General features: G+C 41.2%; 1 protein-coding gene across 7 annotated transcripts in view; it reads left to right on the top strand.

Moving 5' to 3' along the window:
* The window catches only part of DAAM2 (dishevelled associated activator of morphogenesis 2), a 221,564-nt gene that overhangs the window by 115,193 nt on the left and 78,629 nt on the right, over positions 1 to 27,742 (top strand). For 6 of the 7 annotated variants that reach the window (XM_086869239.1, XM_086869254.1, XM_086869245.1 and 3 more), the window contains 2 exons: positions 15,746 to 15,820; positions 22,030 to 22,124. In XM_086869239.1, coding sequence (XP_086725365.1) covers positions 15,746 to 15,820; positions 22,030 to 22,124 — 170 coding nt within the window. Of the gene's footprint in view, positions 1 to 15,745; positions 15,821 to 22,029; positions 22,125 to 27,452; positions 27,553 to 27,742 lie in introns of those variants that run through there. The other variant, XM_086869278.1, reaches the window with a different exon arrangement.

The following is a 27,742-nucleotide window of genomic DNA, read 5'->3' on the forward strand; positions in this document are numbered from 1 at the left end:
CTGACTAAAATCACCAGTGCGCCTACTAGAATTATTTACTCATTTCCTGCTGCAAGATATTAATTAGGAGGGCAAAGCAGGCTCACTTCCTAAAAGGTATATAGAAAACTTTATTAACAGAACTAAAAGAATTAAAAAAATAAGAATAAAACCGTCAGATTCACTTTTTGTCCCCCTACCCGACTTCTTTTCTTTCCCAACTGACAACGTAGAGACAAAACCTGGGATTTTCAATCAGTTACCACCTCTATAATAGTCTTTCATCAGTTCTTGTAGGGAGAGGGGTTTTCTCTCACCAGGCCATTGAGACTTCTCCACAGGAAGCAGTTCTCTTGTGGCTTTTAATTTCCATGAACAGCAGCTACCCGGGAAAAAATCAGCAATCATGAAGCTTCTTCCATTTTCACAGCCTTCCCACAGCTGAGTTAATGGTCCATATAAACTATTATTTTAAGGATGAGCTGTTCGGAAGCAAAGATTCTTTTCATCTATCTCTGCAATCATCTTCGTCTCTGGGAACAGAGGCCTTCTTCTTCTTTCCCTGGGGGCAAAGGAGTCTTCTTCACTCTTGTTTCTGTCTCTGTTCAAGCTTCTCATGGAATAACAGCTACTTCAACATCTGCTTTGCTTCATTATAGATGCCTCTGCTCACATCTACAGTTTGAACACTCCATCCCCCCATACTTTCTCATTAATTAAAGGGGGTATTTTAGTGTATCGTAGTCCATCTCCATGGCCTTACCAAAATAATTTTCAACCCAATACTAAGGCATCTTCTCATTCTCCTTCCATGCACAACTTGACTCCTTCTTTACTGACCTTGGTGTCTTCATGTTGTCTTCTACGTGTCCTCACTCTGTCCTTTTCTCTCACCCAGGAGGAGGATCGAGGTCTGCAGGTCTCATCTGTGCACTGAGAGAGTTAATACCTCACCTAGGCCTGCAGATGGTCATTATGGTTTCTGATGGACAGTGGCCAAAGCAGTCACAGTGATGGATTTCAGGTCGCACTGAGCCCCTCCCTCTGCCCAACAGCCGCTGGGGCCATGCAGGGGGCTGTGGTGGAGGAGGTCTGGCCCAGCCCAGGGCCACTCCTGGGTCCCAGCAGACCCCAGCACAGGTCAGTGGCCAGGGCAGGGCTTAGGGTCAGCAAGATGCAGCCACAGCCTTGTCCAGCTCTGGCTGGGGCCCCACAGCCTCCCATCCCCTGTTTGGCCACCACTGGGGTCTGGCCCGGCTCTGTCAGGCCATGCAGGCCACAGCAGAGTGGGACTGGCCCAACTGGCACCCGGATACCTCTTCAAAGTTGGAAGCAAGAGAGAGCTTTCCCAGGCTTGCCTGTCTTTAAAACATGAAATTCACAGAGGCAGACCCACCTTCTAAATGGTTTAATAGGTTGTCAATTCTCAGAGCTAGCCAGCTATTGTGTTTTTCCAGGCACAAGGAAGCTCTTAGCATTTTCTCAGAAACATCATTTCCATGAGAGGCTTCTTCCCTCCTCACCAAGTATCAATTAATGCAGAACCAGCACAAGCTGAGAATCTTAATGCAGCAAAGCCTTCATCTTAATTGATGTAAATCATGTTAAAATTTCAGTCAACTGTCATCAAAAAAAATCCCAACACCCCCTGAAAAATGACCAGTTGTTTGTAATCAGGATTCCAACTCCCATTGGTTTTCAATAGGAAATTAGAAAAAAAAAAATGTCTACAGGAGCTATGATAAATTATATATTTCACTTTTTCTTAAATTTTGTAATTTTCTTGTGATGACTTGAACTCCAGGATTTATATTTTCTGAGCTGTATGTGATGATGCTGGCCTTTCAGACCAGGTAAAATATCCCATCTTCCAGCTCTGTGATGTACTCAAATGATGTGTGAAGGCTGTTGAGAGGGGGAACTACACTAACCTCAATGTGGCTGTTGCAAGGAAATGCACTTCTTTGTAACCCAGCTATAAATTTGAGCATGCAGTGTCTGGACATGATGCAGTGAACAAGCTTGGACAGCAATCTATATCACAGTAGCCTCATTTTGTATTCTTCATCTGTCTTTGCACATTGTTTTTATTGATACAGAGAGGAGCTCAGTGAACACTGTCATGGTTTCCTGACAAGAAAGGTTTTAAACCCACATTTTCTAGCATCAGGTGTGTAGCTTGTTCCCATCCTGTTCTAAACAATGCAAAACAGTAAGGTCAGCTGTTTGCCCTACTGAAGAGACATGCTTGAGAAGGAAGTGATGTTGCCAGTAAATAGATGTCATCCCAAGAGTAGCCATGCTTGTCCTGTGACATCTGTAACAGATGATGTGTTTCTTGCTGCATCTGTTCAAGGAGGAAGTTTTATGTCATAGCTTGCATGTTAGAAGGACTTCATGAGTCATCAGCAATTTTTCGCAGGGATATGTGTGTGTGTGTGTGTGTGTGTGTGTGTGTGTGTGTGTGTGTGCGTGTGTGCAGGTCATGGCAAAATCCGTGTAGTGGTTAGACACCCAGGGATGGCAAGAACCTGGGGAGTTAATATCCGTTGACATTGCACAAAAACAACCTGATATAAATGATAGTAAAAATAAAGGAGTACTGGGTTTAGTATCAGAGTGTGCCAGTCTGTTTCTAACTCTGACAATGGGTTTGAATTGTCATGTCAGAATATATACCTCTGTCTCCTTCTGTAGGAAAGAAACCTTCTAAAGCTGCTAATTTTGTGGATGTATTTATTAATGCTTTGACATGCTCAGAATTTCAGGATGTGCTCTGGAGAGCTGCTAAATATTTTTGGAGATGACTTGGTGCAGAGTAAAATAACAATGTGCCATCACTGGAAACTGAAACCCAGTGCTTACCCCAAAAGAGCTTCAGTGCAGGCAGTTACTCTACAGGCTTTCCCTGTGCTCTTTCTTTCAAGACTGAAATGATCTTGGATAAACACCATATAAATAGTGTCTTTAATTTTCATGATCCACTAAGTGATGATTATCTGGCATTCTGCATGATCTTTGTAACACTAGTGTTAGATACTTCTTTTTAGAGTGTTGCAACAAAGGCAGTGGTCTGTAATTGACAGACATTGGCTTGCTTGAGTGTGTTATGGAAATCTTTGTATTGCAAAGACTTGTTGCACTGACATGGCATTCAGTAAAAGTCTCTGGTCTCTAGAGAACAGCTTGCCCAGTGGATCAAGTCTCCCAGGATTTTCAGAAAAGGTTTTCGAGATCAGCTGAGCTGAGCACATTTTGCTTTATTTTCTTTCATTTTTGATTGGTTCAGATGATCCAAATATTTGCAGAACTCCATTAAGTCCTATTTGGGATAAAGTCGTAAGTTCCACTTTCCACCAAGTCATGGAGCCTGTCCAAATTAGTGTCAAAGCCGATATAATACCTTGGCTATATTACAGGCTTGTATAGTATCAAGGTCCTGTTTTCATAGCAGTTACATAGTTGTTACTTCGGTGAAGGATGATAAGCCCCCTTATAAATTCCACAAGCTGGTGCCTGTTTTTTAATGTAATATTTACACTCTTCGAGGAGCTAAAAGAAGGCTTTGCTTTAATAGATTGTCAAGATGAAAAATGAGGCATGGGACCACCTTGCTTTGAGACAATTTATTGCTCAAGTAGCCAGATAAGATGTCAGTCTGAAGGCGTGAGATTTAGAGGAGCAACAAGTCAGCCATAGCCCAAGGTAGTCACAGGTTTCTTCTCCACACAGCAATATATATAGCCTTTTGGTCCAATAGGAAGTTGACATGAAACTTGTTTTTACTTATTAACCTATCACCTTTGCTTAATTTTGCTGCTCTGTGTCTGTCTCTTAGCCACTAAGCTGACAGGTCATGTACTCATACACATACCTCTATTGCAATTTCTAGATCTCTACCCTAATCTATAAATCACACTATTACAGTTCAAACTTCAAACTATTTTACTTAATATAATTTCTTACATACTCTATGTATATTCTTACTTATAACTATAGGAACATAAGTTTATAATTTCTCTACCCAATGTCTGTGTTCCTTCATCATTACAATAACCTAAGCTCTTTCTAAGGCTGCAGATTGAGCCCCTCAGAATCTGTGGAATTTTCTATTTTTCAATTTCCCACAGATTCCTTCAGCTAATATTTTTTCTTATACTGATGAGTTATTGTTTCCAGCTTTTAATACCTATGTGGCTTTATATATTAAAGCCTCATTTTTACTTTTTTTTCTGTTGGTTGGTTTTTTTGCCCTTCTCTGTACTCTTGGGGCAAGGGAAACATTTTGCCATTATCTTCAAGTTGCCTAGCAGTTTTCTCTGAATGTATTAAAAACAAAACACAAAAACCTCCTGTTGTTACACCCTACACCACAGACTTACTTGCTTTTTATTTTCAACTCATCTTCCCCTTCTTGAGAGAAAGCCTGGTACAGCAATCTTTTAGCATGGACAGAACTCATGTAATTTAGGCAGTTAAATGTTCGGGGGGTTTGTTTCCCAATTGCTCTGATGCTACAAGTGTGAAGTGACTCTCTGTCAAAAGAGATCTGTTGAAAATGTCACTCAGGAGATTGCTGTAAATAAGTCTAATGGCTTCATGGGGCTGAATAGAAATCTACAGGTTCATCCTGAATATAAATAGCTTTCTGGGACTTTATATTGAAATAGAATACCAGGTTTTAACTACAATATTATTATTTATTCCAGCAAAGTTAAACACATGTTGACAACCATAAAATTCTGGTGTGAGCGGGGAGTATGCAAGATCAGTGAGACTGAATGGACTCTTCCGTTTAATATGCTTCTATACCAAAACAACTTCAGAAATTGAGGACTGCTTAGTGGGGTATCTGCTAAAACTTTTTTAACCTCAGCAATGTACATCTTCTCTCTGGGCTTTAATTCAGGAAAAAAAAATTACACTTTGTGTTCCACTGAAATGTTTTTTCCCAGTTTTAATAAAAAAATACTTACAGACTAAGAGTTCCAACTAATTTGTAATGAATGGAGAATGGTCAAAAGCAGGATATGCCAAGGACCTTGCCTCATTGTCAAGCTAATCATACATGATATACTTTAGAATATCAGAATCTTCTTGTCATTGGTTCTGATTGTGAGATTTCTTGTGGTTTGGGTTCAGGTAGGAAATTGTTCAGAATTTTGATTTTTTCCGAGTGTATCTATCCTGATGGTTTTCAGTCTGCATGTTTAACAAAGACATCTAGAAATGTTATCTGTACCATTCAAGAATTTATACTTATTTTTCCCTCTAAAGAATCTTAAGGACAAAAAAATAAGCTACAATTTTATTTTGGAATATAAAGGATGAGTTCAGGCATTCCTTTATGTGTGTTTATTTCTTTATTTGGAATACAGAATAGAGGCAGGAGAAATATTCAGAATACATGTATTGACTGTTCTGAAAGTGGTCTTGTCAGGTGTACTCTGCAAACTGTTATGGTTGTCACTAGGACTTTTATAATTCTCTGCAGAGAAAAATTTCAGGTCACATGAGCACTTGCACTTCAGATGGGTGGCTCAGCCAGGTTCCCTGCAGAATGACCTTACTGTATACTTCTAGATAAGCTCCCTATTTCTGTTTTTCTCTTTGAGGATGATAAGATTATCATATAAAAGTCATACTGTATTTATCTATTATAATTTTTAATTTATTTTTCTATTGTCAAGATAATATATTGTCTTTCGTAAGCAAGGTTAACATCTGCCAAGTGTGAAGCTGTTGTCAGTGTTGTGACTGCCACTAGGTATTATTCTGCACAGAAAAGGGCAGCTAAAGGCACTCTACCAAAAACATGTGGTGTGGCCATTCTTACTTATGAATGCTGACCTGGAGGCCTCAGTTATAAAAAAACCCAAATTTATAACTGGCATGTGATTGGTTACATAATTACCTTGCTTATGTAACTCAACCAGTGAGGCCCATTGGAGAGCAGGCCCAGGCTGTTGGGGATTCAGGCTGCTATTGGCTGGCTGGCCAGATGGTGACTGGCTCAACAAATGAGGATTAACCACACATGCCTTCCAAACTATGTCAGGAGATGAGGTCTCAATAAAGTGGGCTGTTGTGTATGACCTTCATGTGTGTTTTTAGCTGTCCTGTCTCCGACACATCACTGCAACATCAGGTGACCCCCAAAATTATTTTAACAAGCTGTTGCGTGTAGAGCGGAGGAGGCAGGAAGGCAGCGGGAACAGCCGCCTGCAGTGTACAGAGCTGCTACGCATCGTGTGTAAAGCCATGGAATCCCGGCAAAGCCACCATGTAGAGTTGCTACATGCGGTGTGTAGAGCTGGGGAAGACAGCATGGAGAGCCGTGTCTAGGTCCAGACCCCCTCTTTCTTTGAGGAATTAAGAATAAGCTGCTGGGAGGGACCATGGGGCTCGACACCAGAGGAGGTGACTCGATCTTCTCGAGTGGCCCAGCTAGCTCAGTGATGAGCTTTCTCTTCACTCGGGTTTCGAGCCAGCATATGTTTGTGGGGTTCACTGATTTTCTTCAAGAAGTCAAGTCTATAGAGCGAGTAAAGAAATCGGGGGGGGACTCTCTCTCTGGTTTGCATTCCACAGTTTATTTCTGTGAAGGGGAATCCAAAGGATGAGAGACCAAGGATTTGGGGCCTGGGGGGTCTCTTTTAACAGGGTTTCTTGGAGGGAGGGAACATCAGAGAGAGAACCAATTATTTTTCTCAGTTAGTACATCTTACAAACTTTCTACAAATCAAGGTTACACACACCAAGATAAGAAATAACAAACACCAACTTCTTCAAATGCCCACAAAGGTGTAGGAGTATTCTCCACAGAGGGGCAGAGAGGGGGGAAGCTGGTTTCCTGGCAACACAGGGAAAGGAAGGGAGGGTAAGCATGCCCTCTCAGCTTCCATAGCTCAGAGGCATTCTGGGACAGGAAAAACAGAGTCACAAACTTCCGTGTTGGAAAGAAAGGTCTCCTGGGCTAAAGAAACTTCAAGCATCTGTAAATGCCAGCAGGGTCCTCTCTTTACTCTATCCAGCCTCTCGCTGTGGGGCTGAGGAGAGAAACTTCAGTAACCATGGTAACTTGATGCCAGGTAAACAGTTAGGAGAAAGAGAAGCTGGGGGGGTGGGAAATCACAACTAAAAGATGGGAAAAGATACATTTCAAACTAATAACTACAACAGCTACCCTCCAGGTATAGACACTTTTGCTAAAGAAATGCGGTCTAAAGTATGACAACCAGGCTCTAATGGCCCTGCTAACTTGGTGCAAAAGACACAAACTGGATGTGACTGAAGGGGTCACTTTAGATTTTAGCACATGGGACCGGGCTGGCAGGCTCATACTTCAAGTAGAGTCCATTGGAGATGAGGCTGCCATCAGCATTATTAAGACATGGAGACTCATAATGGACCTGCTAAGGCACCTACAGAATGAACAGAACATGAGAGCAGCAGAGGGGGCCCTGTGGATGCCTTTCGAGATGGATGAGGAAAACCAGGCATTGGGAGAGCCGGCAGGAGGTGTGGCTGCTGCTCCTGGAGGAGCAAAACAGCCACGGGGGACCAAGCCGCTGTGGTGTGCCAGATGCCTCGCCCATGGAGCACCCTACGGCTGTGCCGGACTGAGCCGCCATGGTGTGCCGGGACACCTTGCCTGTAGAGCACCTAGAGGCTGCCTTGTTATCCCGTGCCAGGAGGTACAGACAGCAGGACCCACCCCAGCCAAGCCCAGCTGCCCTGGAGTAGATCCTGACCGTGGAAAAGCCGTGCCTAGCACCAGAGCCAGTTTGTGGGCGGATCCTGGAAATAACTCACCGCAGGTGCCCGGATACCCGGTGAACATCATGCCTGGAAGCAGCAGCAGACCACAGGGTCCAGAAGTTGCTGCCACAGTCACTCACGCACTGCTGCTACCGGAGCTGGAGTCACCCGTGGAACACTCACCTGTTAGAGGCACTGTAAGCCAGAGCCACCGTAATTCTGTGGACCCCCAAGACAAAGCCGTCATGTAAAGTGCCAACAGCCCTGCCCAACCCACTCAGCATTTGGCACCAAGTAAAGCTAGCAGCGATAACAAGTGGGAATTATGAAGCTGTAGAAGTGATTGATGTGCCATTATCAGGAAGTTGGGAACCTGAGTATGGCACAATTGAAGCATACCCAATAATAAGGGGTAGTGGAAAAACACCGGCTAATTACAGACCCTTTCAGTGGCCAGTTCTTTCAGAACTGTGTCACCTTGTAGCCGAGTATGGCCTAGGCTCACCTGCTGTCACCTGCGGTTTTTAACAACAGAGGCGGTTACTCCCTTTGATATTAAACAGCTTGCCAAATAATGTTTACAACAGTCCAATATATGGTCTTTGAGTCAGCAGTGCAGAAAAACAGGAACAAAGAACCTAAAGGTCCCCTGAGAAGACCCACGTTATGAGGTAGGGGTCTCTCAGCTTTTAGGAGTACCACCATTAGCTTGCCCTTGGCTCCAAGCCAGGCTAGATCTACTAGTGCTGGCCACAAGTAAAGGATCTGGGGATGCAAGCACTGTTTAAGGAAACAAACGTGGCAAATCTGACTCAGACCTACTCAAAGATCAGACAGGGAATTAACGAGCCATATCTACAATTCATAGAAAGACTGCAAGATGCAATGGAGAAACAAATTATAACAAAATATATAATATAATATAATATATAATATAATATATATATTATATTATATAAAAATATATAATATAATATACAATAATTATAATATATATAATTATAACAAAATTATAACAAATTATAGCAAATTATAACAAATTATATTAACAAACGTCAAGGCCAGAAACCAATTGATTTTACAATTGGCCAAGGACAATGGTAATGTGGACTGTTGCCAGATGAGAAGCCATCCTTGGATGAGATAATAAATGCATGCACCAAGATTGGATCCAGTGCCCACAACATGTCCTTGTTAGCAGACTCCATAATGGCACCTGTGAAAGTGACACCCCCGTGCTACAGATGTGGACAACCAGGCCACCTAAAAAGCCAGCTGTCCCCATAAGTCTACATTACCAGGGACAATTAATGGACAAAGGAATACAGCTAGTAGCCAGTGAGGAAAAACCATTTCAGTGATCAGATAATGGAGATCCCAAATTCATTCTGACAGACCTTCCTTTAAGAACCAGGGAAATGGAAGACTCAGCACAGAAGGGAGACGTACAATGGTACAAGCATCTTCCGGCCTTCCTGTCAGAGCCTATGTAACCACCTCAGAGGAAGGACCAGAAGAACAACTGGAATGGATGTTTCCACATCCATCTTAACAACCATAAGCACTTTAAAGGTACACAGGGTCCCTCTTGAGGCTTGCAGGCCCATTGGGCGAGGACTGAGTGCACTACTGATCAGAAGATCCAGTGCTACTCTACAAGGTATTTTTGCGCACCTTGGCATTATTAATGCCAATCAATAATTATTAATGACAATATTATTAAAACACAAATCACCCAACTCATCAATTTTAAGTCTCTTGTCCCCAAAACAGAGTCTATAGAGTCAGAAGGCCAAGGCTTTGGATCCACTGGAGAACCCCAGGTGTACTGGACTCAGGTCGTAAATGATCTAAGACTTAATATGGTGTTCACTGCTACAATGCCTCAGGCAATGCCCTTGCAAATAAAGGTCATCTGGATGGTTGACACAGGGACAGTTGTTACCATCATCTCTGCCCACACCTGGCCATTATCATGGCCCACCACAGCTATAGGAGTGGCCATTGCTGGCCTTGAGGGAACCACACAGAGCTGCTGGAGCAGCAAATCTTTGTTGGTCAAAAATCCCAAAGGTTAAACAGCTACCACCCACCACTATACATTACTGCAGCACCACTCAACCTGTGGGGGAGGGATGTTCTTTCTGCACGGGGAGTCCAGGTAGGAACGGATTTTTAACAGGGGCCACTGTTTTAAAGAGCATGAAATAATCCCACACAAGCCCTAAAATGGCTCACCACTCAGCCTGTGTGGTCCCTAGAAAAGGAGAAACTACATGCCCTCAAAACTTTAGTGCAGGAGCAACTGGTTCAAAGGGCATATAGAACCATCTACAAGGCCTTGGAATACCCCAGTATTTGTCATCAAAAATAAATCCAGGAAATGGAGGTTACTCCGTGACCTAAGAAAAATCAATGCGGTCATGGAAAAGCATGGGAGGCCTACAACCAGGCATGCCATCCCCTACAATGATTCCTGTCAATTGGGACATCCTGACTGTGGATCTAAAGGATTGTTTCTTTGTTGTTATTTATTCTTTTCCATCCAAATGATACCCCAAAGTTTGCTTTTACAGTGCCATCCATTAATAGCTCTGCACCAGTGGAGTGTTATCAATGGAAAGTTCTGCCACAAGGAATGAAAAACAGCCCCATGATTTGTCAGTGGTACGTGGCTCAGGCATTATCATCAATCAGAGAACTATTTCCAGGGGTGCACAGCTACCATCATATGGATGATATTTTAATAGCAACCCCAATCAAAAAAGATCTTTCATTAATCCAACCAAGCCTGATGCAAGCATTAAAAACATTTGGGCTGCAAGTGGCACCATAAAAAGTGCAACAACAACCACCCTGGAAACACTTTGGACTCAAAATCATAGGTCGGACCATACAGCCACAAACAGTTTGACTCTCAATAGAAATTCAAACTCTAAACAATGCACAAAAACTTTTGGGTACCATAAATTGGATCAGACTATATCTAGGATTGACTACATCAAAATTGGCACCCTTATTTAACATTCTAAAAGATGATCCTGGTCTGAATTCTCCCAGAAAATTAACACCCGAAGCAAAACCTGCTCTTGGAATAGTCGAGTAGGCTGTCGCAAAAAGACAAGTTCACTGGATATGTATTACTGTGTTTATTTCCATTGTTTATTTCCATCCTACAGCTATCATAGGGCAATGGGATACACAGTGGTCTGACCTTTTGCATGTCTCAGAGTGGGTATTTCTACCCCATCAGCCTAAAAAGATTGCACCTACCATCTTTGGGTTGATCATTCAACTAATCATTAAATGCCTTCAAAGAAGTTTACAATTGGCTGCAAAAGATGCTTCCAAAATTATTATACCTGTGACTCAGGAACAATTTGAATTGTGCTATGCCAACAGCACATCTTTACAAAGTGCTTTACAAAATTTCTCAGGACAGATTAGCTACCACCTACCAAGTCACATATTGTTGCAATTAGGTGGGACTACTGAAATATCCTTAAAACCATTGAATAGTAGTATACTCCTAAAGGGGATCACTGTACTTACTGACGGGTCTGGGAAAACAGGAAGAGCCACTGTGATATGGAAAGAAGAAAATGAATGGCAGAAACTGGAAGGTTTTGAAAATGAGTCACCACAAGTTGTGCTATAAGCTATGCACAGTAGCTATGGCCTTTCAGTGTTTTCTGAAGGCTTCTTAAATATTATCACTGACTCCACCTATGTCACAGATATAACACAAAGACTGGACCAAGCCCTGCTCAAGATGATTGATGGAGCACGATTATTCAGTATACTGAAAGGTCTGTGGCATACCAACCAGGCCAGAGATTGTCCCTACTATATTTTATATGTTAGAAGTCTCACAAATCTCCCAGGCTTCTTTGCAGAGGGCAATGCCCAAACAGATCGTCTAGTGAGCCCTGCTTGGGCAACGCCACAACTGGACACACGTGCACAAGGAAAGGCTTTGCATGCTTTTTTCCATCAAGGTGTGCGAGCCCTGCAGAGAGATAATTTATGTTATCAAACTTGGAGGCTTACAACACAGTCAACTCCTCCTCTGTTTGCCAAGGTCACATAGTACCACCACAGTTGGGAGTTAATCCCCATGGCCTACGAGTGTTACAGATTTGGCAAACAGATGTGACTCACATTCCAGAATTTGGAACACTAAAGTATGTGCATGTGTCAATTGACACATTTTCTTCTGCTATGTGGGCTACTGTACATACTGGAGAAAGGAGCTGGGATACCACTGTGCATTGGCAATCCGCCTTTGCTGCTTTGGGTATCCCACATACCATAAAAACAGATAATGGCCCAGCTTACACTGCACGCAACAGTAGAAAATTCCTTCAGCTATGGGGCATAAAACACCACACAGATGTCCCCCCTTCAGCAACAGGGCAAGACATTGTCTACTGTGCCCATGGCACTCTAAAATGTATTTTAGAAAATAAAAAGGGGGAATGTGTGGTAAGACCCCAAAAAGTAGAGTAGCCAAAGCCATCTATACCTTGAAGCATTTAACTGTCCTAGAGAAATCCCAGAACCCAACAATCATGAATCATTTTCTATCCTTGCAGTCATCTGGTGATGCTCAATTACCTAGACCTAAAGTCATGGTAAAAAACATTATCACCAATAAGTGGGATGGGGTCCTCCATGGGAACTCATTACATGGGGACGTGGGTATACATGCATTTCTACAGACACCAGAACACTTTGGATACCCGCCAGGTGTGTCCGTCCTGCCCCACATCATGCTCAGGACCAGAGACAATATCCTCATGATGATCCTGCAGCAGATGTTGAGGAGCAATGACTTAAACAACTTGTACACCAGCCATACAGAGAACTGGAATTTCTTGAGATGACAAGTCTGTTTAAGGATTTTATCTATTTATGGACATGAGGGTTTTATACATATTTGAATGTGTGGACTTGACTTGAAAATTTTGAGACAGATTGTTTTCCTTGTAGTTTTTCCTACAGTTCTGAGAGTTGAAATGTTTCTTGTTTTAGAGTTAAGTGTAAATTTGTAGCCTTTAATCTATAAGCCTGCAGCATGCCAATTTGATAACTTGTATTGTTAGCAGTTCTGCCTGACAGGTCCTGAGAGTGAATGGTACGACTTTAAAGGTATATGGTGTACATCAGCAACTGAAAAGGGGCTGGGTCTGTAGAATTGAGTTGAAGGCCTCCTTCAAGCTTTTCAAGGCATAGCTTGAGGTTTTTACACAATGCCATGTCTGTCATCTTGTCTGCAAGGGCCCTGTAGAGGATGACAGACATTTCTTGTGTATTTAAAAACACAAAGGAGGAACTGTGGTGGCCTACAGCTGACCTGGAGGCCTTACAGTTATAAATAATCCCAACTTTGTAACTGGCATGTGATTGATTACATAATTACCTTGCTTATGTAACTCAACCAGTGATGCCTGTAGGAGAGCAGGCCCAGGCCGTTGGGGATTCAGGCTGCTGTTGGCTGGCTGGCCAGGTGGCGACTGGCTCAACAAATGAGGATTAACCGTACATGCCTTCTGATCTTATGTAAGGGGAAGAGGTCTCAATAAAGTGGGCTGTTGTGCATGACCTTCATGTGTGTTTTTCCTGCCTCCAGCACATCACTGGGACACTAACTGGCTATTGAAAGGGAGTCACATATTTCTGTAATGCACTATTTGTCATAGATATGGGTCTGTCAGATTCCTGCTAATTGTGGCTAGGAAAGGAAAGTAAGGAAATTTAGCAGAACCTAATTTGAGAGACATCATCTATTATCACATGAGGTGGTACATGGTGTGTGCATAGCAATTGCTGATATTGTTGGTATCTCTTACCACTCTGTCAGCCTTTCACATTTTTATACAGTGATATCCCTCTGTATGATGCTTTGTTTAATTTTTTTGCACTTCTTAGTTGTTCAGTTGGGTGCAAGGGATTAATAAAGACTCATGATCTGTACTGTGTGACCTGACACTGAATTGACACGTGTCTGCACTGCAGTCCTTTTCTAGATGAGGACAAAACTGTTTTGTTAGTGTCATGAATGGAGATGTTTCTTTAGTTTACATGTTGAAAATCCAGTGGAATAAAGAGAGATAAAGATCTAAATCTCAGTCATGACTTTGTTTTTAGTTCAAATTATGAAGATTTTGAGTTGTGCAGAATTGTGTTGGTATGTACCCTGGCAGGAAATTCAGGTAGCAAGGTAGCATTCTGAATGTGGCTCAACAGGAGGCACATAGAGGCATATTTCACATCTCTAAGCTAAATAAGGTCGCAATAACTGAGGTACTATTAGATAGACCTACACTTTTAATTTTGTTATGTATATTCCAGGGTAGTTTTTCCAGTGTGAGTAAGCTTTCATGCACAGACAGCATTGGCAAGATCCACACAGTCTTCATACACCTTTGGTCATCCTTAGGATGAGTCAAGTGGTTCAATCTCTTACTATATGCTAGGAATGTTGTTACTAGTTATTCGTAGTTTGTAATGGGAGATGAGACTCCTGGAAAGAAATCTTCATGTTACCAGTGACACTTACACCTATGCAGAAATAAATATATTCATTAGAAGGAAATCTAATTTCCTTTGAGCAGTCAAGGAACAAAAAATAATTGGTTCCTGAGTCAGTGTAGGTCTTCTTTTAGAATGTTGATTGAGATTAGTCTACTGAAGAGTTTCAGGTGGATTACATGGGAGGCAAGTAGGGGATGCTTTGGTGTTCCTTTGGGTGTTTTGAGATTTTGCTTGACTTTACAGGATATGATAGGATTAGGACAGGATAGAAAAGGATATTTCATTTGGAGCTACCAACAACATTCACCTAGTAAAAGTGCCTGACCACTTCAGGACTGATCAAATTAAAGCAGATTGTTAAGGACATTGTCCAAATGCCTCTTAAATAATCAAGAGTCTTGGGGCATCAGCCACCTCTCTAGGGTGCCTTTTCCAATGTCTGACCAACCTCTTGGTAAAACAATGCTTCCTAATGTCCAGGCTGAACCTATTTTTATTTTGGTTTATCACATCAAAATGATGCCATCTTTATTTTCTTTTCAAGTTCCTTTTTTTTTTCTCCATAGCAGATGTTAAACCCTTTTGTTGGTGAATTCCACCATCACCATAACAGTAGAGAGACCAAATAATTTATATGATCTGTCAGTATAAAGACACAAAATGTAAACCTGCTATCTATAAATGAGCTATCTTTCTACTTGGAAACATGTTTAAGGGACTGAGGTTTGCTGCTTAGATGCCAAAGATAACTGTATCACCATCAAACTTTAGTATTCTGTGTTGGAATACTAAAACTGATCAAATTAAAGCAGATTGTTAAGGACATTGTCCAAATGCCTCTTAAATAATCAAGAGTCTTGGGGCATCAGCCACCTCTCTAGGGTGCCTTTTCCAATGTCTGACCAACCTCTTGGTAAAACAATGCTTCCTAATGTCCAGGCTGAACCTATTTTTATTTTGGTTTATCACATCAAAATGATGCCATCTTTATTTTCTTTTCAAGTTCCTTTTTTTTTTCTCCATAGCAGATGTTAAACCCTTTTGTTGGTGAATTCCACCATCACCATAACAGTAGAGAGACCAAATAATTTATATGATCTGTCAGTATAAAGACACAAAATGTAAACCTGCTATCTATAAATGAGCTATCTTTCTACTTGGAAACATGTTTAAGGGACTGAGGTTTGCTGCTTAGATGCCAAAGATAACTGTATCACCATCAAACTTTAGTATTCTGTGTTGGATAATCTGAGCTGAAAAGGATTCTTTTTATCTGACATACCATGGTGACAGTGCTAACTTTACACTTTCAGAAATGTTTGTAATAAATGCCACACGTCCATGTGCATTGTACAATAATATGGGGGAGATAATAAAGAGCAGAGCAATGTAGAATCCCAAGTGGTTCTTGACTGGCTTTCATCTTGTAAAGTCATCTTGTGTAACCTTGCCTAACTTTCTGTTTCAGGAACAAGAAGATCCTAATAAGCTTGCTACCAGCTGGCCAGACTACTACATTGACCGCATTAATTCCATGGCAGCAGTAAGTTACCTCTCCTGCTAAACAGGGAAGATTTCCTACCATACGGATGTATTTCTTTAAGAAGAATTCCTCAAAGGAGAAGAATGTTAGCCCATAACTGATTAAAATAGGGCTTACATAAGAAAGAGCTCGAGTAGATTAGAAAGCATAAGCATTTCCATTTTCTATTTCTACAATACTGAGCACTGAAGGCAACCAAATTAGAGTCTGAAATGAAAATTGAAGAGAATGTTTGATGAATCAGAAAAGCAACTATTTAAAAACTAGGTGAAGTTTTATTTTGTGGTACGGTTTCAAGTTGATTTGTAATCAGTCTACAAAATAACACTTGGGTTCTTAGTTTAGTAGAAGAACTAAAGAAAAGGTAGCTGCTTATATAAGATAAATCCAGTAATATAAGAGCACATAAATAAAAGTGCATATGTCTGTAACACCTTAGACATAAGATACAAGCCAAAAAAGTATTTGAGAAAAACCTTTTTAAATTGTCCGTGTTCAATAGCTATATAGTGAGTCTCTTCCCCTGGAACATCCAGTAGAGCTGGTCACCAGCAAAATCAGAATATCTGCATATAATGTTCACTGATCTCCTTGATATGGTAGATTTTACATTTTGAAATTTGATCCTTTTACAGAATTTTAGTCAAATTTTTCCTCCAATTACTCATGTGCAGTGTCTACTCAGCTTTAGATGATGGTTGTGCAAAAATGATGATAGAGTTCTTTTCCTAGCATCTTAGGTAGTACACATTGCTTTTTTACTTACGCTTTTGTTTTAGATTTCTGAAGGCTTCTCTGCACCTTCTGTATTGAGGTTATGAGCTATAAAATAATTTCATAAAACTAATGTCTTAATGGATGCTAAATGTGGCAGTAATGCTGTATTTCTTATTTCTCATGGTGAAATATGTCTTGCTGAATAAAACAACCTAAGATTTACAAGGTGTAATAACTCATTTAAGAGGATAAAATAAAAGCTGCTTTCTACTGAGAGTCCCGAATAAACAAAAATATAATGTTCCTTCATGCCATATTTTCATGGGGCAGAGTAAGGGAATAGAAGAATATGGACTTATTTTTAGAAAAGACATTGAGCTTTAGTGACTGGCACTGACTCTGCTTTGATTTCCTGACTGAACAATTTTATTCTACAAGGGCCATTAAGGAAAAAAAATTATTCTGAAACCTTGCGGTGTTACTGAGCCAGATACTTCTGGTAGGATTTGATCCAAGGCGTATTGATTTCAGGGACTTTTGGGTTAGTCTTTAAATGACCTTGATGTAAACTTAGAGTGAATATGTGTACCCCACTGTTGTAAATCTGGAACAGTTCCATGGAATGAGTCTATATTTTGGCCTATGTTTCTAATTTTAAACATGTTTTAAGAGCACCAATAAACACCAGCCCTGGTAATGTTGTTTGCATGCCTGAATGCCAATGTCTGAATGGTTGATAAACTTTTATTTGGCTTCAAGACTCATGATTCACTCTTATGCTTGAGGTGTTGAGAAGACACACTGGGGTTAAAACCCCTGCTTCTGATTTACCATGTGATTGCTTCATTTTTCAGCAGGTGAAACCGAGTTGACTTGATTTTGCAGAAATTTTATCAATAGAAAACTGGAGTAATCCAGCTAAGAAACAGCTCCAACACACTTTAAAAGATGTGTTCTGTTCATTATTATTTAGACCTCTGATATTTATAATTTTCAAACAGTTATTTTTGGGTCCCATATAATTTCAGTTCTAAATTTAGTGGTGCATTTTTTTTAAAACTGCATCCAAGTGGAGTTTAAAAAGATGTTTCATGTTGCTTTCTGACAATATCGAATGTATTTCAGTTTGTGTCTCTTGGGAACTATCAGGTATTGCCATATTTTAATGTGAAATATTGCAAGAAATATTGGAGTTGAAGTAGTAATAATAATCACAGAAGTGTTCGTTTAAAATGCCTTAAATCCTACTTTCAGTGAAATATTGTCTTTGCATCTTCCATGGATTCATCACATAAGAATCTTTCATATTTGTCTTTCACATCCTTATTTATGTCCTTTTGTTTAATTATGAAGTTCTTTTCTCATATATATTAGCTTGGTAAATATGTCCTATTCGCTGATTGAGTGGAAATGGCACCTTTTTCGTGTTAATAGCATCTTTCTATGGATTTCAGCAGGCCAGGGCTTCTGTGCTTAATGATCACTTTCTCAGAAGCCCCATTGAAGTGCTACCCACTGTATCTGCCCTTCACAAATTATGTTTGGCAGCAATGTGGTGATTCCTAACAGTATTTGACATTCTGGTTGTAACCTTAGACCACTATGTTAGGAAGCACTTCAGGTCACAGATTCCTGATCCAATTCAAAAAAACATGCATTTTATGCATGGTTCTCTTCCCACAATTGTTTCTGTTGCTATGACTTCTCAGATTTTTACATATTTTAAATCAAATTCTCACAAGAGCAAATGTCTAAAAATGTATCTCTTTACTAGTGCACAATTCACAGCAAGTGGAAGCACTGTCCCAGACTCCAGGTAGCCTGACTCGAAAGAAGTAGAACATTGACACACTGTCTTCGGGACCACTCATTTAAGACAAAGGGGCAGCTGCTAATCATGTTCAATTTTGAAAGTGAAACCTCCTAATTTGTCTAGTCCCCTGGTCTCTGCATCCTATAAATGATACTGGGGATGGGGAATGCCCGCAATAGAAGACTGTTTCCATTATCAATGTCATTGTCATTTGCTGATTCATCAAAACACAGAAGTTTCTTTTCTTAAAAATGGAGCAGCTGCTGCTCTATCTATACAGCATGCCCTGTTAATAGCACACGTAAAGCAATGTCCCTGTGCTCCCTCGGCCCTCCTTGCCCCATGACACTGCTTGGCAGCACAAATAAACACAGCTCTCACTTTCCTGTGGAGGAAAAGTTCTGACAGCACTGTGTTGCTTTTATGATCTTGGCTGTGAATGCATTTTCACAGAGAGACTTTCAGGTGAGCAGTAGTTGAAAATCCAGCTTTTCTGGAGAGGTGGCGCAGTAGAGAGTGTGAGACGGGTCAAGATTAGTAAGTACAGCTGTAACCAGGCCCTTTTCCTTGGCTCAGAAAACATTTGTTTAAGGCAGAGGAGCTTCACAGGAGATTAAAAAATATATATATCTTTCAGCAGAATTTAGCAGGTGGATGATAACTCTTTCCACCAAAGTTAGATTACATCTATACTACTTTAAACTTACTTGCATAAAAGTTCAGGGTTTTTTTTTAATTACATCTGTTCATAGTTTGTGATTTATAGTTTCTTCAAATAAATTTGTTCTAATAATAATTTATTCTATTAGTTCAGCCTTAATGTAGTTAGAGATGTGATGCACCTTGAATTTCAACTGACTATAATGGGAAGTCAGAATGGGAAGTCAGAACATCCAGGTTGCTTTTTTGCTCTTCATTCTTTTTGCTTTTTACCTTTTTCATTTCACACATGTGAGGCTATTAAGTAAAATTAGATTTGTTATACTGTGTATTGTTGATGCTGGTTTATGCCCTTTCTCTTTCTCTTTCCCTCTTTTCCCCACGTGCTATCATTATGGTCTTTGTATTTTCCTTCCCAGCAGTTTAGGGGAATGATTAGCCTTTAGGATAAGTTGTGGAAATAAATGTGTGCTTTTAAAAAATAGGAAGTATTTCATTTTAACTGGAGCCAAAATTTCAAAATAATTTCTTATACTACCTGAAGTTTTACATATAAAAATCCACATGAATGATTGCTTTCACAAAATCTTGAATTTTTTTTGATTTTGGCAAATCAAGTAAATAGATGCTATACTTTCCAAAGTGATATACTTGATCTGGAAAACTTCAAATATACGAAATGTGCTTATAAAAAGAGCCCTATATATACACTACCTTTGAGGCACTAGAAAAGAACCTGGCAATATTTTGCTTCTGCTTCCTGGTATTTTGGTTAACTGATGGTAACTATCTGCCTCCTGAGCCCAGTAGACATTAGTCCTCAAGTGCAATTTGTACTTCAGGAAAGCAATTCATCAGTCAGCAACATGAATGAAATCCAACCTCAAATAATGACAGTTCTCTCCCCTTTGTCTCCCACAGACAGTTATGTTTTTTATAACTCTTGCCAAGAAATCCATTTCACAATGCAAACCCAGTCTGTCTTTAGCGAGGGCATGAGGATTTGAATTCCTGGCCATTCACAAGAGCGAGAAGTGAAGGGCTCTTGGCTGCCTGCATGCAGCTTTAAAAAAGGGGTTTTCCATAATCACTCTCCGTTGTAAAGGCAGAAGCAATTATTTGTATTTGTTTCATTTGGAAGTGAGCCTTTTTCACTTTGAACAAAGCACTGTTGAGCACCTTCCTACCATCCATTTGCTTTCCCCCCACAGTGGCTCAGAGGAGAAATTAAGCCATTGGAGGAATGAGAACGTTTACAGGCCAAAGGAAAGATGACTAGTTGGGCTGTCACCCAAGAAAATATGAATCAAACCCCAAATCACACCCAAGGACTTTGTCATCCATAATGCCTGTTCAGGGTTTCTGTTTATTTTTTGAAGAGGGGGATCATATATGGCTTAGCTTAAGAATTTCAATTTATGTTTCTGGCTGTCAGGGGATGCTGGCAAAAGATAAAACATCAACAGCTCATTTTCCATCAGTAGTGCTCTGTCATTCCATTAGGGCAGAAAATAGCTTGCTCTGTTACTGAGTGAATTTGACTTTAGCGTGGATCAGAGAGAGGACCCCTAGAGTTAAATACATCTCCCCATGCCAGCTGTTCAGCAAAAGAGAGCAACAGCATGCAGCCAAATGACCATCATCAGGATTTGACATGTGTTGGCATCACATGACTTGCAAAAGCAAGCAGCAGGAACCCTTTCAAGGGAAGTGAGGTGTTGGGCTGGTAGCAAAGATGCGGAAGGTTAAAGGAGGTTCCAGTGAGAGAAAGGTTTTCTTTGATGCTTACTAAACAGTAAAATAAAGACTGAAATATTTTGCTGTAATGAGCCATAATGGTAGCTACTCAGATTCCACCACAGGGAGGTACAATATCAGATCCCTGATAGATGACACTAGTTTAATTGGGTTATTCATTGGAGAAGAGGTTCAGAGCTGTTTTCCAGATACCACTGAGTAATATCCACAAGAAATCCTGCCAAAAAGAGAGTCATTTATCCTCTCATTTTACAGTTTAAGCAACTAGGAAGACATAGGTATAGGCTAAGAATTTCCAGCATTCAGTCTTGACTTTTACAAAAGACACACATGGGACTTGTGAGCCAGAATGATATATGCAAAGGGCACAGAAGAGTCTTGGTTCACATGACAAGGTTGCAGTGGTGCTGAGTGTAGATCTGGAACCCTAATCTTCTGATATACCACTTTTTTAAGGGCTTTGTCTGACTTTGAGAACCATAATTTTTTTGTGTGTATTCTACTCATTGTCTCTCACCTTAATGTACAATCTTCCACAGCAACTTCCGTTCCAGTTGACTGCAAGCTCTAGTTATTGCAAGCTGCATACAGGACTGGGGGAAGGAAATCTAGGCTTCATATGTTTCAGTTTATTTGTTAAAAAAAGGGATAGGGATTTTTATGATGCTCCATTTTTTTGCAGTAAGTGTTCCTAATTAGCAAGAGCGAAGTGTGTAGAGAACACCATTGTCTTAAAACAGGTGATATACTTTGCATGGAGGAGAGAAGTCAAACGTGTATGTACAGAAAATGTAATTCAGGGTACTTGAAGGCTTGAAAAGAAGATTTTATGCTTTGAAACCTGATACATAAGTCTGGTTTGTTTGAGTTTTTTTCCTTCCACCCCAAATCCCTCCAGTCATGTCACTCTAATAGAAGATATTGCCTCTCCCTACAAACTTTGCCTCACACATCCATAGATCACCACAGCAGATTGCTTCTCCAAATTAGGGACAGTTTTCTGTGAGCCTACTGGCAACTGTGATTTTTTGGGGGAAATCTGAGAACACTAGTTTAGCCAGTGTGGCAAAGTGGTATGCTGCTGCCAGTCCACATGAGCAGCCTCATCTGGATTCAGTTTTGTAGCTGAGGCACTGCTTTCCTAGTGAGAGGTTAGCAGGCACCTCTGCATGTGTTGATGGGATAGTTGTTTTTTCATAATTTCTGCCATGTCTCAGCTTCCACACAGGCTTTCCTAATTGCTACCTTCTTTTGTGAACAGATGCAGACTCTGTATGCTTTCGATGAAGAAGAAACAGAAATGAAAAACAAAATAGTTGAAGACTTGAAGACAGCTCTGCGGACTCAGCCCATGAGGTAATGTTGTTCGCCTTTCATCACAATTCACTACCTCCTAATGGTCATTTGTGACACCACTAAGAGTGGCAAGGACAGAAACCTCATTGTCTCACATCACACAAGCCTCTCTGAGATTTCAGACAATCCTCAGAGAGCCTTATAGTCCCTGGTCTGAGCCTGCCTAGTTGGGAGGCTAACTAATTTCACACTAATGCTGAAATATGTAGTTTCAGAAAAATGAAAGACAAAGTCTGCTGTGAAAAATCTGTGACAGATACTTGCAAACACAGGTAATGACTATGATGATCAGATTTTAGTCTTCACGGCCCCCTGCATATCCCATGTAATTTGAATCACTTTGGGGAAAGTCTCAGTCTCTACTCTGAACTTTGAATTTAAGCTTCCCCTTATCTTAAATAATGTGAACTGTTTTGTACAAAGCAGCTAATCCATTTTACATCACCTGGTTTGGCATTCTTCCCATTCTATGTTGTAACTGTGGCATAGAAAAATGTAAAGAGACTTTATTGTGTACTATCTTTGAAGGTAAGGTCATCTTTCTTTTTCTGGGAACAAAGCTCTGAAAAATAGCAAACTAACTAATATAGAAACCTTTCCAATTTAACACTTGGAAAAGCAATGTGGAGAAGCAACAACTTTAGTTGATATGATTTCAGGAAACAATCAAAAAAATTCTGCATGTTTTTTTATATTGGCCAAATACTTTTGCACCAACATGATGCTGAAGTCATACTTTCAGAGAGCTTTATTCATCAGAAATGCCTAACCAAATACAGTAATTTTGGGGGGAGTAGATCCTAACCAAACCAAACAAATGAAATGTAGTGTTTTAGGTTTGCTAATTTTTCTCAGCAAATGCACTAAATAATGTAGTGGGTTCAGCAATGGCTAAAATCTAGTACACCTACTACAATTATTTACTCATTTCTTGCTGTGAGATATGAATTAGCAGGAGGGTAAAGGAGGCTCAAAACTTAAAATGTATATAGAAAACTTTATTAACAGAACTAAAAGAATAATAAGAATCAGAATAAAACCTTCAGAACACTTCTCCTCCCTTCTCTACAATCTCTTTTCTTTCTCTGTGACAACATAGACACAAAACTTGAGATTTTCAGTCAGGTGCTACCTCTAAAATAGTCTTTCATCAGTTGTTGTAGGGAAAGGAGTTTCTCTTGCTATGCTATGGAGACTTCTCCACAAGAAATAGTTCTCTTGTGGCTTTTTAATTTCTACAAATAGCAGCTGCCTGGAAAATCTGTAATTGTGTAGTTCCTCTCATTTTTACAGCCTTCCTACAGCTGAGTTTATGGGCTATGTTAATTTATAGAGTACTGTTTTAAGGATGAGCTGTTCAAAAGCAAAGGTTCTCTTTATTTATCTTTGAAATTTTATTTTCATTTTTAGGAACAGAGGTCTTCTACTTTCCTTGAGGGCAAAGGGTCTTTATTACTCTCATCTCTCTCTATGTTCAAGCTTCTTGTGGGATCACAGCTACTTCAACATCTGCTTGGCTTCATTACGGATGCCTCTGCTCATGTCTACAGTTTAAACATTCTATCCTCGTATACTTTTTTATGAATTAAAGGAGATATTCTAGTGTATCATAGTCTATCTCTATGGCTTTACTAAAATAATTTTCAGCTTAATACTAAGGCCTGTCTTTATTCTATTTTTATTTGGGACTTGACTCTCTTTACTGACCTTGGTGTCTTCATATTGTCTGCTATGTGTTTTCACTCTGTCCTTTTCTCTCACTCAAGAGAGGATTAATGTTTTGCAAGTTTTATTTGTGTAGTGAAAGAGTTAGTATCTTTCTCAGGCCTGTGGGTGGTCATGAAAGGTGGACATGCTTCAAAACAGAGGTCTTGAGGGCACAGGAACAGGCTATCCCTGTGCAGAAAGACAAGTCAACAAGGCAAACATCCAGCCTGGATGGGAATGGAGATTTTGGAGGAACTTAGGAACAAAAAAGGATGTATCATCTTTGGAAGGAGGGTCAGGTCTCTCAGGAAGTAATATGGGGGGCTGCTAGAGCATGTAGGAAAAAATTAGAGAAGCCAATGCTCAGTTTGAACTTAAAATGGCAACTTCTGTAAAAGACAATAAAAAATGTTTTTACAAATATATTAATGGTAAAAGGAAGGGTAAGATCAACCTTTGATCTTTATTGGATGAGGGAGGGAGCTTAGTAGCTGCAGATGAGGAGAAGGCAGAAGTGCTTAATGCCTTCTTTGCCTCAGTCTTTAGTGGGAAGATGGCTTGTCCTCAGGACAGGTGATCTACTGGATTGGTAGATGGTGTCAGGGAGCAGAATGGTCCCCCTGTTATCCAGGAGGAGGCAGTCAGAGAACTGCTGAGCCACTTCGATGTTCATAAATCTATGGGACCAGATGGGATCCATCCCAGGGTGATGGGTGAACTGGCAGATGAGCTTGTGAAGCTGCTCTCCATCATTTACCAGAAATTCTGGCTCACTGGTGAGGTTCCAGATGACTGGAAGCTGGCCAGTGTGACACTCATTCACAAAAAGGGTGGGAAGGAGGATCCTGCTAATTATAGGCCAGTCAGCCTGACCTCAGTACCTGTTAAGGTTAAGGAGCAGTTTATACTGAGTGTCATCATGCAGCACTTACAGGATGGCCAGGGCATCAGACCTAGCCAGCATGGGTTTAGGAGGGGTAGGTCATGTTTGACCAACCTGGTCTCCATTTATGACCAGGTGGCCCACCCGGTGGATGCAGGAAAGGCTGTGGATGTTGTCTATTGGGACTTCAGCAAGGCCTTTGACACTTTCTCCCACAGCACACTCCTGGAAAAGCTGGCAGCCGACAGCTCGGACAGGAGGACTCTGTGCTGGGTTAAGAACTGGCTGGATGGTCAGGCCCAGAGAGTGGTGGTGAACAGTGCTGCATCTAGCTGGGGGCCAGTTACCAGTGGTGTTCCTCAGGGGTCTGTGCTGCGGCCTGTTCTGTTCAATATCTCTATTGATAACATGGATGAGGGTATTGAGTCTTTCATTAGTAAATTTGCAGACAACACTAAGCTGGGAGTGTGTGTCGATCTGTTGGAAAGGAGGAGGGCTCTGCAGAGAGACCTCTGCATTTAGATGAATGGGCAAAGTCCAGTGGGATGAAGTTTAATAAGTCTAAGTGCTGAGTCCTGCATTTTGGCCACAAAACCCCCCTGCAACATTATAGACTGGGGACGGTGTGGCTGGACAGTGCCCAGGTAGAAAGGGGCCCTGGGGGTACTTGTGACAGCCAGCTGAACATGCACCAGCAGTGTGCCAAGAAGGACAATGGCATCCTAGCCTGGATCAGGAATCCCAGCAGGAACAGGGAGGTCATTCCTCACCTGTACTCAGCACTGGTGAGGCTGCACCTTGAGTGCTGTGTCCAGTTCTGGGCCCCTCAGTTCAGGAAGGACGTTGAGACACTTGAGCATGTCCAGAGGAGGGCAACAAGGCTGGTGAGGGGCTTGGAACACGAGCCCTTTGAGGAACGACTGAGAGAGCTGGGGTTGTTCAGCCTGGAGAAAAGGAGACTCAGAGGTGACCTTATCACTCTCTACAGCTTCCTGAAAGGTGGCTGTAGTCAGGCGGGGGTTCGTCTCTTTCACCAGGCAGCAACTGACAGAACAAGAGGACACTGTCTTAAGCTGCACCAAGGGAAATTTAAGCTGGAGATTAGAAAAAAGTTTTTCATTGAACGAGTGAAATATTGTAATGGCCTGCCCAGGGAGGTGGTGGAATCACCATCCCTGGATGTGTTTAAAAAAAGACTGCATCTGGCACTCGGTGCCATAGTTTATTTGAGGTGTTGGGGCATAGGTTGGACTCAATGATCTTGAAGGTCTCTTCCAACCTATGGAATTCTGTGATTCTGTGAGGGATTCTGCCGGGCAGTGGCTGAAGCAGTCACGGTGATGGATTTCAGGCCGCACTGGGGGCTGTGCTAAGATCTTAGGGGGCCTAGCTAGAACAGTGGCAGCCACTCTGGCTCTGGCCCCTGCTTCTATCAATTTCAGCTGCGGGCCGATGACTTCTCGTCTCTGCCCAGCAGCCACTAGGGCCACGCAGGCCACCACTGAGGGGGTCTGGCCTGGCCTGTAGCCAGTCCCATGGCCTAGCAGACTACAGCTTGGCGCAGGCCAGCAGTGGGGCAGGTCTTAGCATTAGCAAGATGTTAGCAGCTGGGGCCCTGTGGCCCTCAGCCCTGCCAGGCCACGCAGGCTGTAGCAGAGTGGCGCCAGCCTGACCGGCGCCCATTTACCTCTTCAAAGCTGGAAGCAAGAGAGAGCTTTCCCATGCTTGCCAGTCTTTAAAATGTGGATTTCACAGAGGCAGACCCAGCTTTTAAATGGCTTAATAGGTTTTCAGTTCTCAGAACTAGCCAGCTATTGGTTTTTGCTAGGCACAGAGGAAACTCATAATAGCTTCTCTCAGAAAAATCATTTCTGTGGGTGGCTTCTTCTCTCCTCACCTTCAAATATCAATGAATGCATAACCAGCACATGAAACAAATAAATGAAAACAATCCAGAATTTTCATTGTAGTTACTTTGACTTGAAGATATTTTTGTGACTCTTTGCAGAGCTAAGTGCTGCTTGTCCTTCTCCCTTTCATAATCTTTAAAAAATTGACTGCATGCAGCTTCCCTGGTTTTTACCTCCTGTTTATTTCCTGTTGTGATGGGCTTTAAGAGACCAGAGAATCATATTCTGGTGCTCCTCAGGCATAAAATTTATCAAGCTTTGATAATTTTACATGCAGGTAGAGTGAGTGCTTTTAATGTGGAAATAGAAAAGTTGTAGCCTATACTGAGACCCAAGTCAAGAGTGACTGTTTGATGCTGTCCAGCACTGTCCTAAAGTAGAGAACACAGTAAAATGCAGCTGGTCTCTATGTTAAAATGGAAGGTAAGGCAGCTGTCAAGCTTCCAACTCTCATCAGGCTTTTAAAGCAAAGTCCTATGCTGTTGAGACTTAAATTCCTTAATTTAATGTGGAGATGGTTTGATGCTTACTCTGTAAAGGTGACAGCTTTCATTGAATGTAGCCACAGCAGCAAGGCCTCTTTGTTTTGTCCAGCTGAATCACTTTGATGGCCACTCTTTGTTGTTCTGCTCTGTCATTTTGAATAGACAGCCCAACTCCTTGTTGATGGCAAGGCAATAGAGAAGAAGAGCAATGAGGATTTGAGCAAATTCTATTGCTCAAAGCCTTGCAGGACTTTTCTTCTCCAACCTGTATTGCATCTGCTGGATCTCCTTGACAACAGATTGTTGCTTCATCTGTTTGTAATAACCCTGACAACCACAAGTCAGTACAAGCATCTATGGGCTGCCCTATAAAGTCTTCTAAATCACTGGCGATGGTTGTGGGGCTTTTTGAAAAAAACAGTTAAGGCAAGCCAAATTTTTAGGTAAGTCTTGTGTCTCAATTAATTCCCAGCAACTCAATTGGTTAGCTGCCAAATGGGCTGCATGCCAGTACCTGATCAACAAGCCAATTTCTTCTTGATGGAAATGTTGCAGTAGAGAGGCCCTCAGCTCCATCAAATCTCTCTCATAAGCAGTGTAATACCTAAGCCTTCAAAATACTAATCTTTCTAT

The sequence above is a fragment of the Cyanistes caeruleus genome, chromosome 2, assembly GCF_971803275.1.
Source record: "Cyanistes caeruleus chromosome 2, bCyaCae1.hap1.1, whole genome shotgun sequence".
In the NCBI taxonomy this organism is placed as follows: Eukaryota; Metazoa; Chordata; class Aves; order Passeriformes; family Paridae; genus Cyanistes; species Cyanistes caeruleus.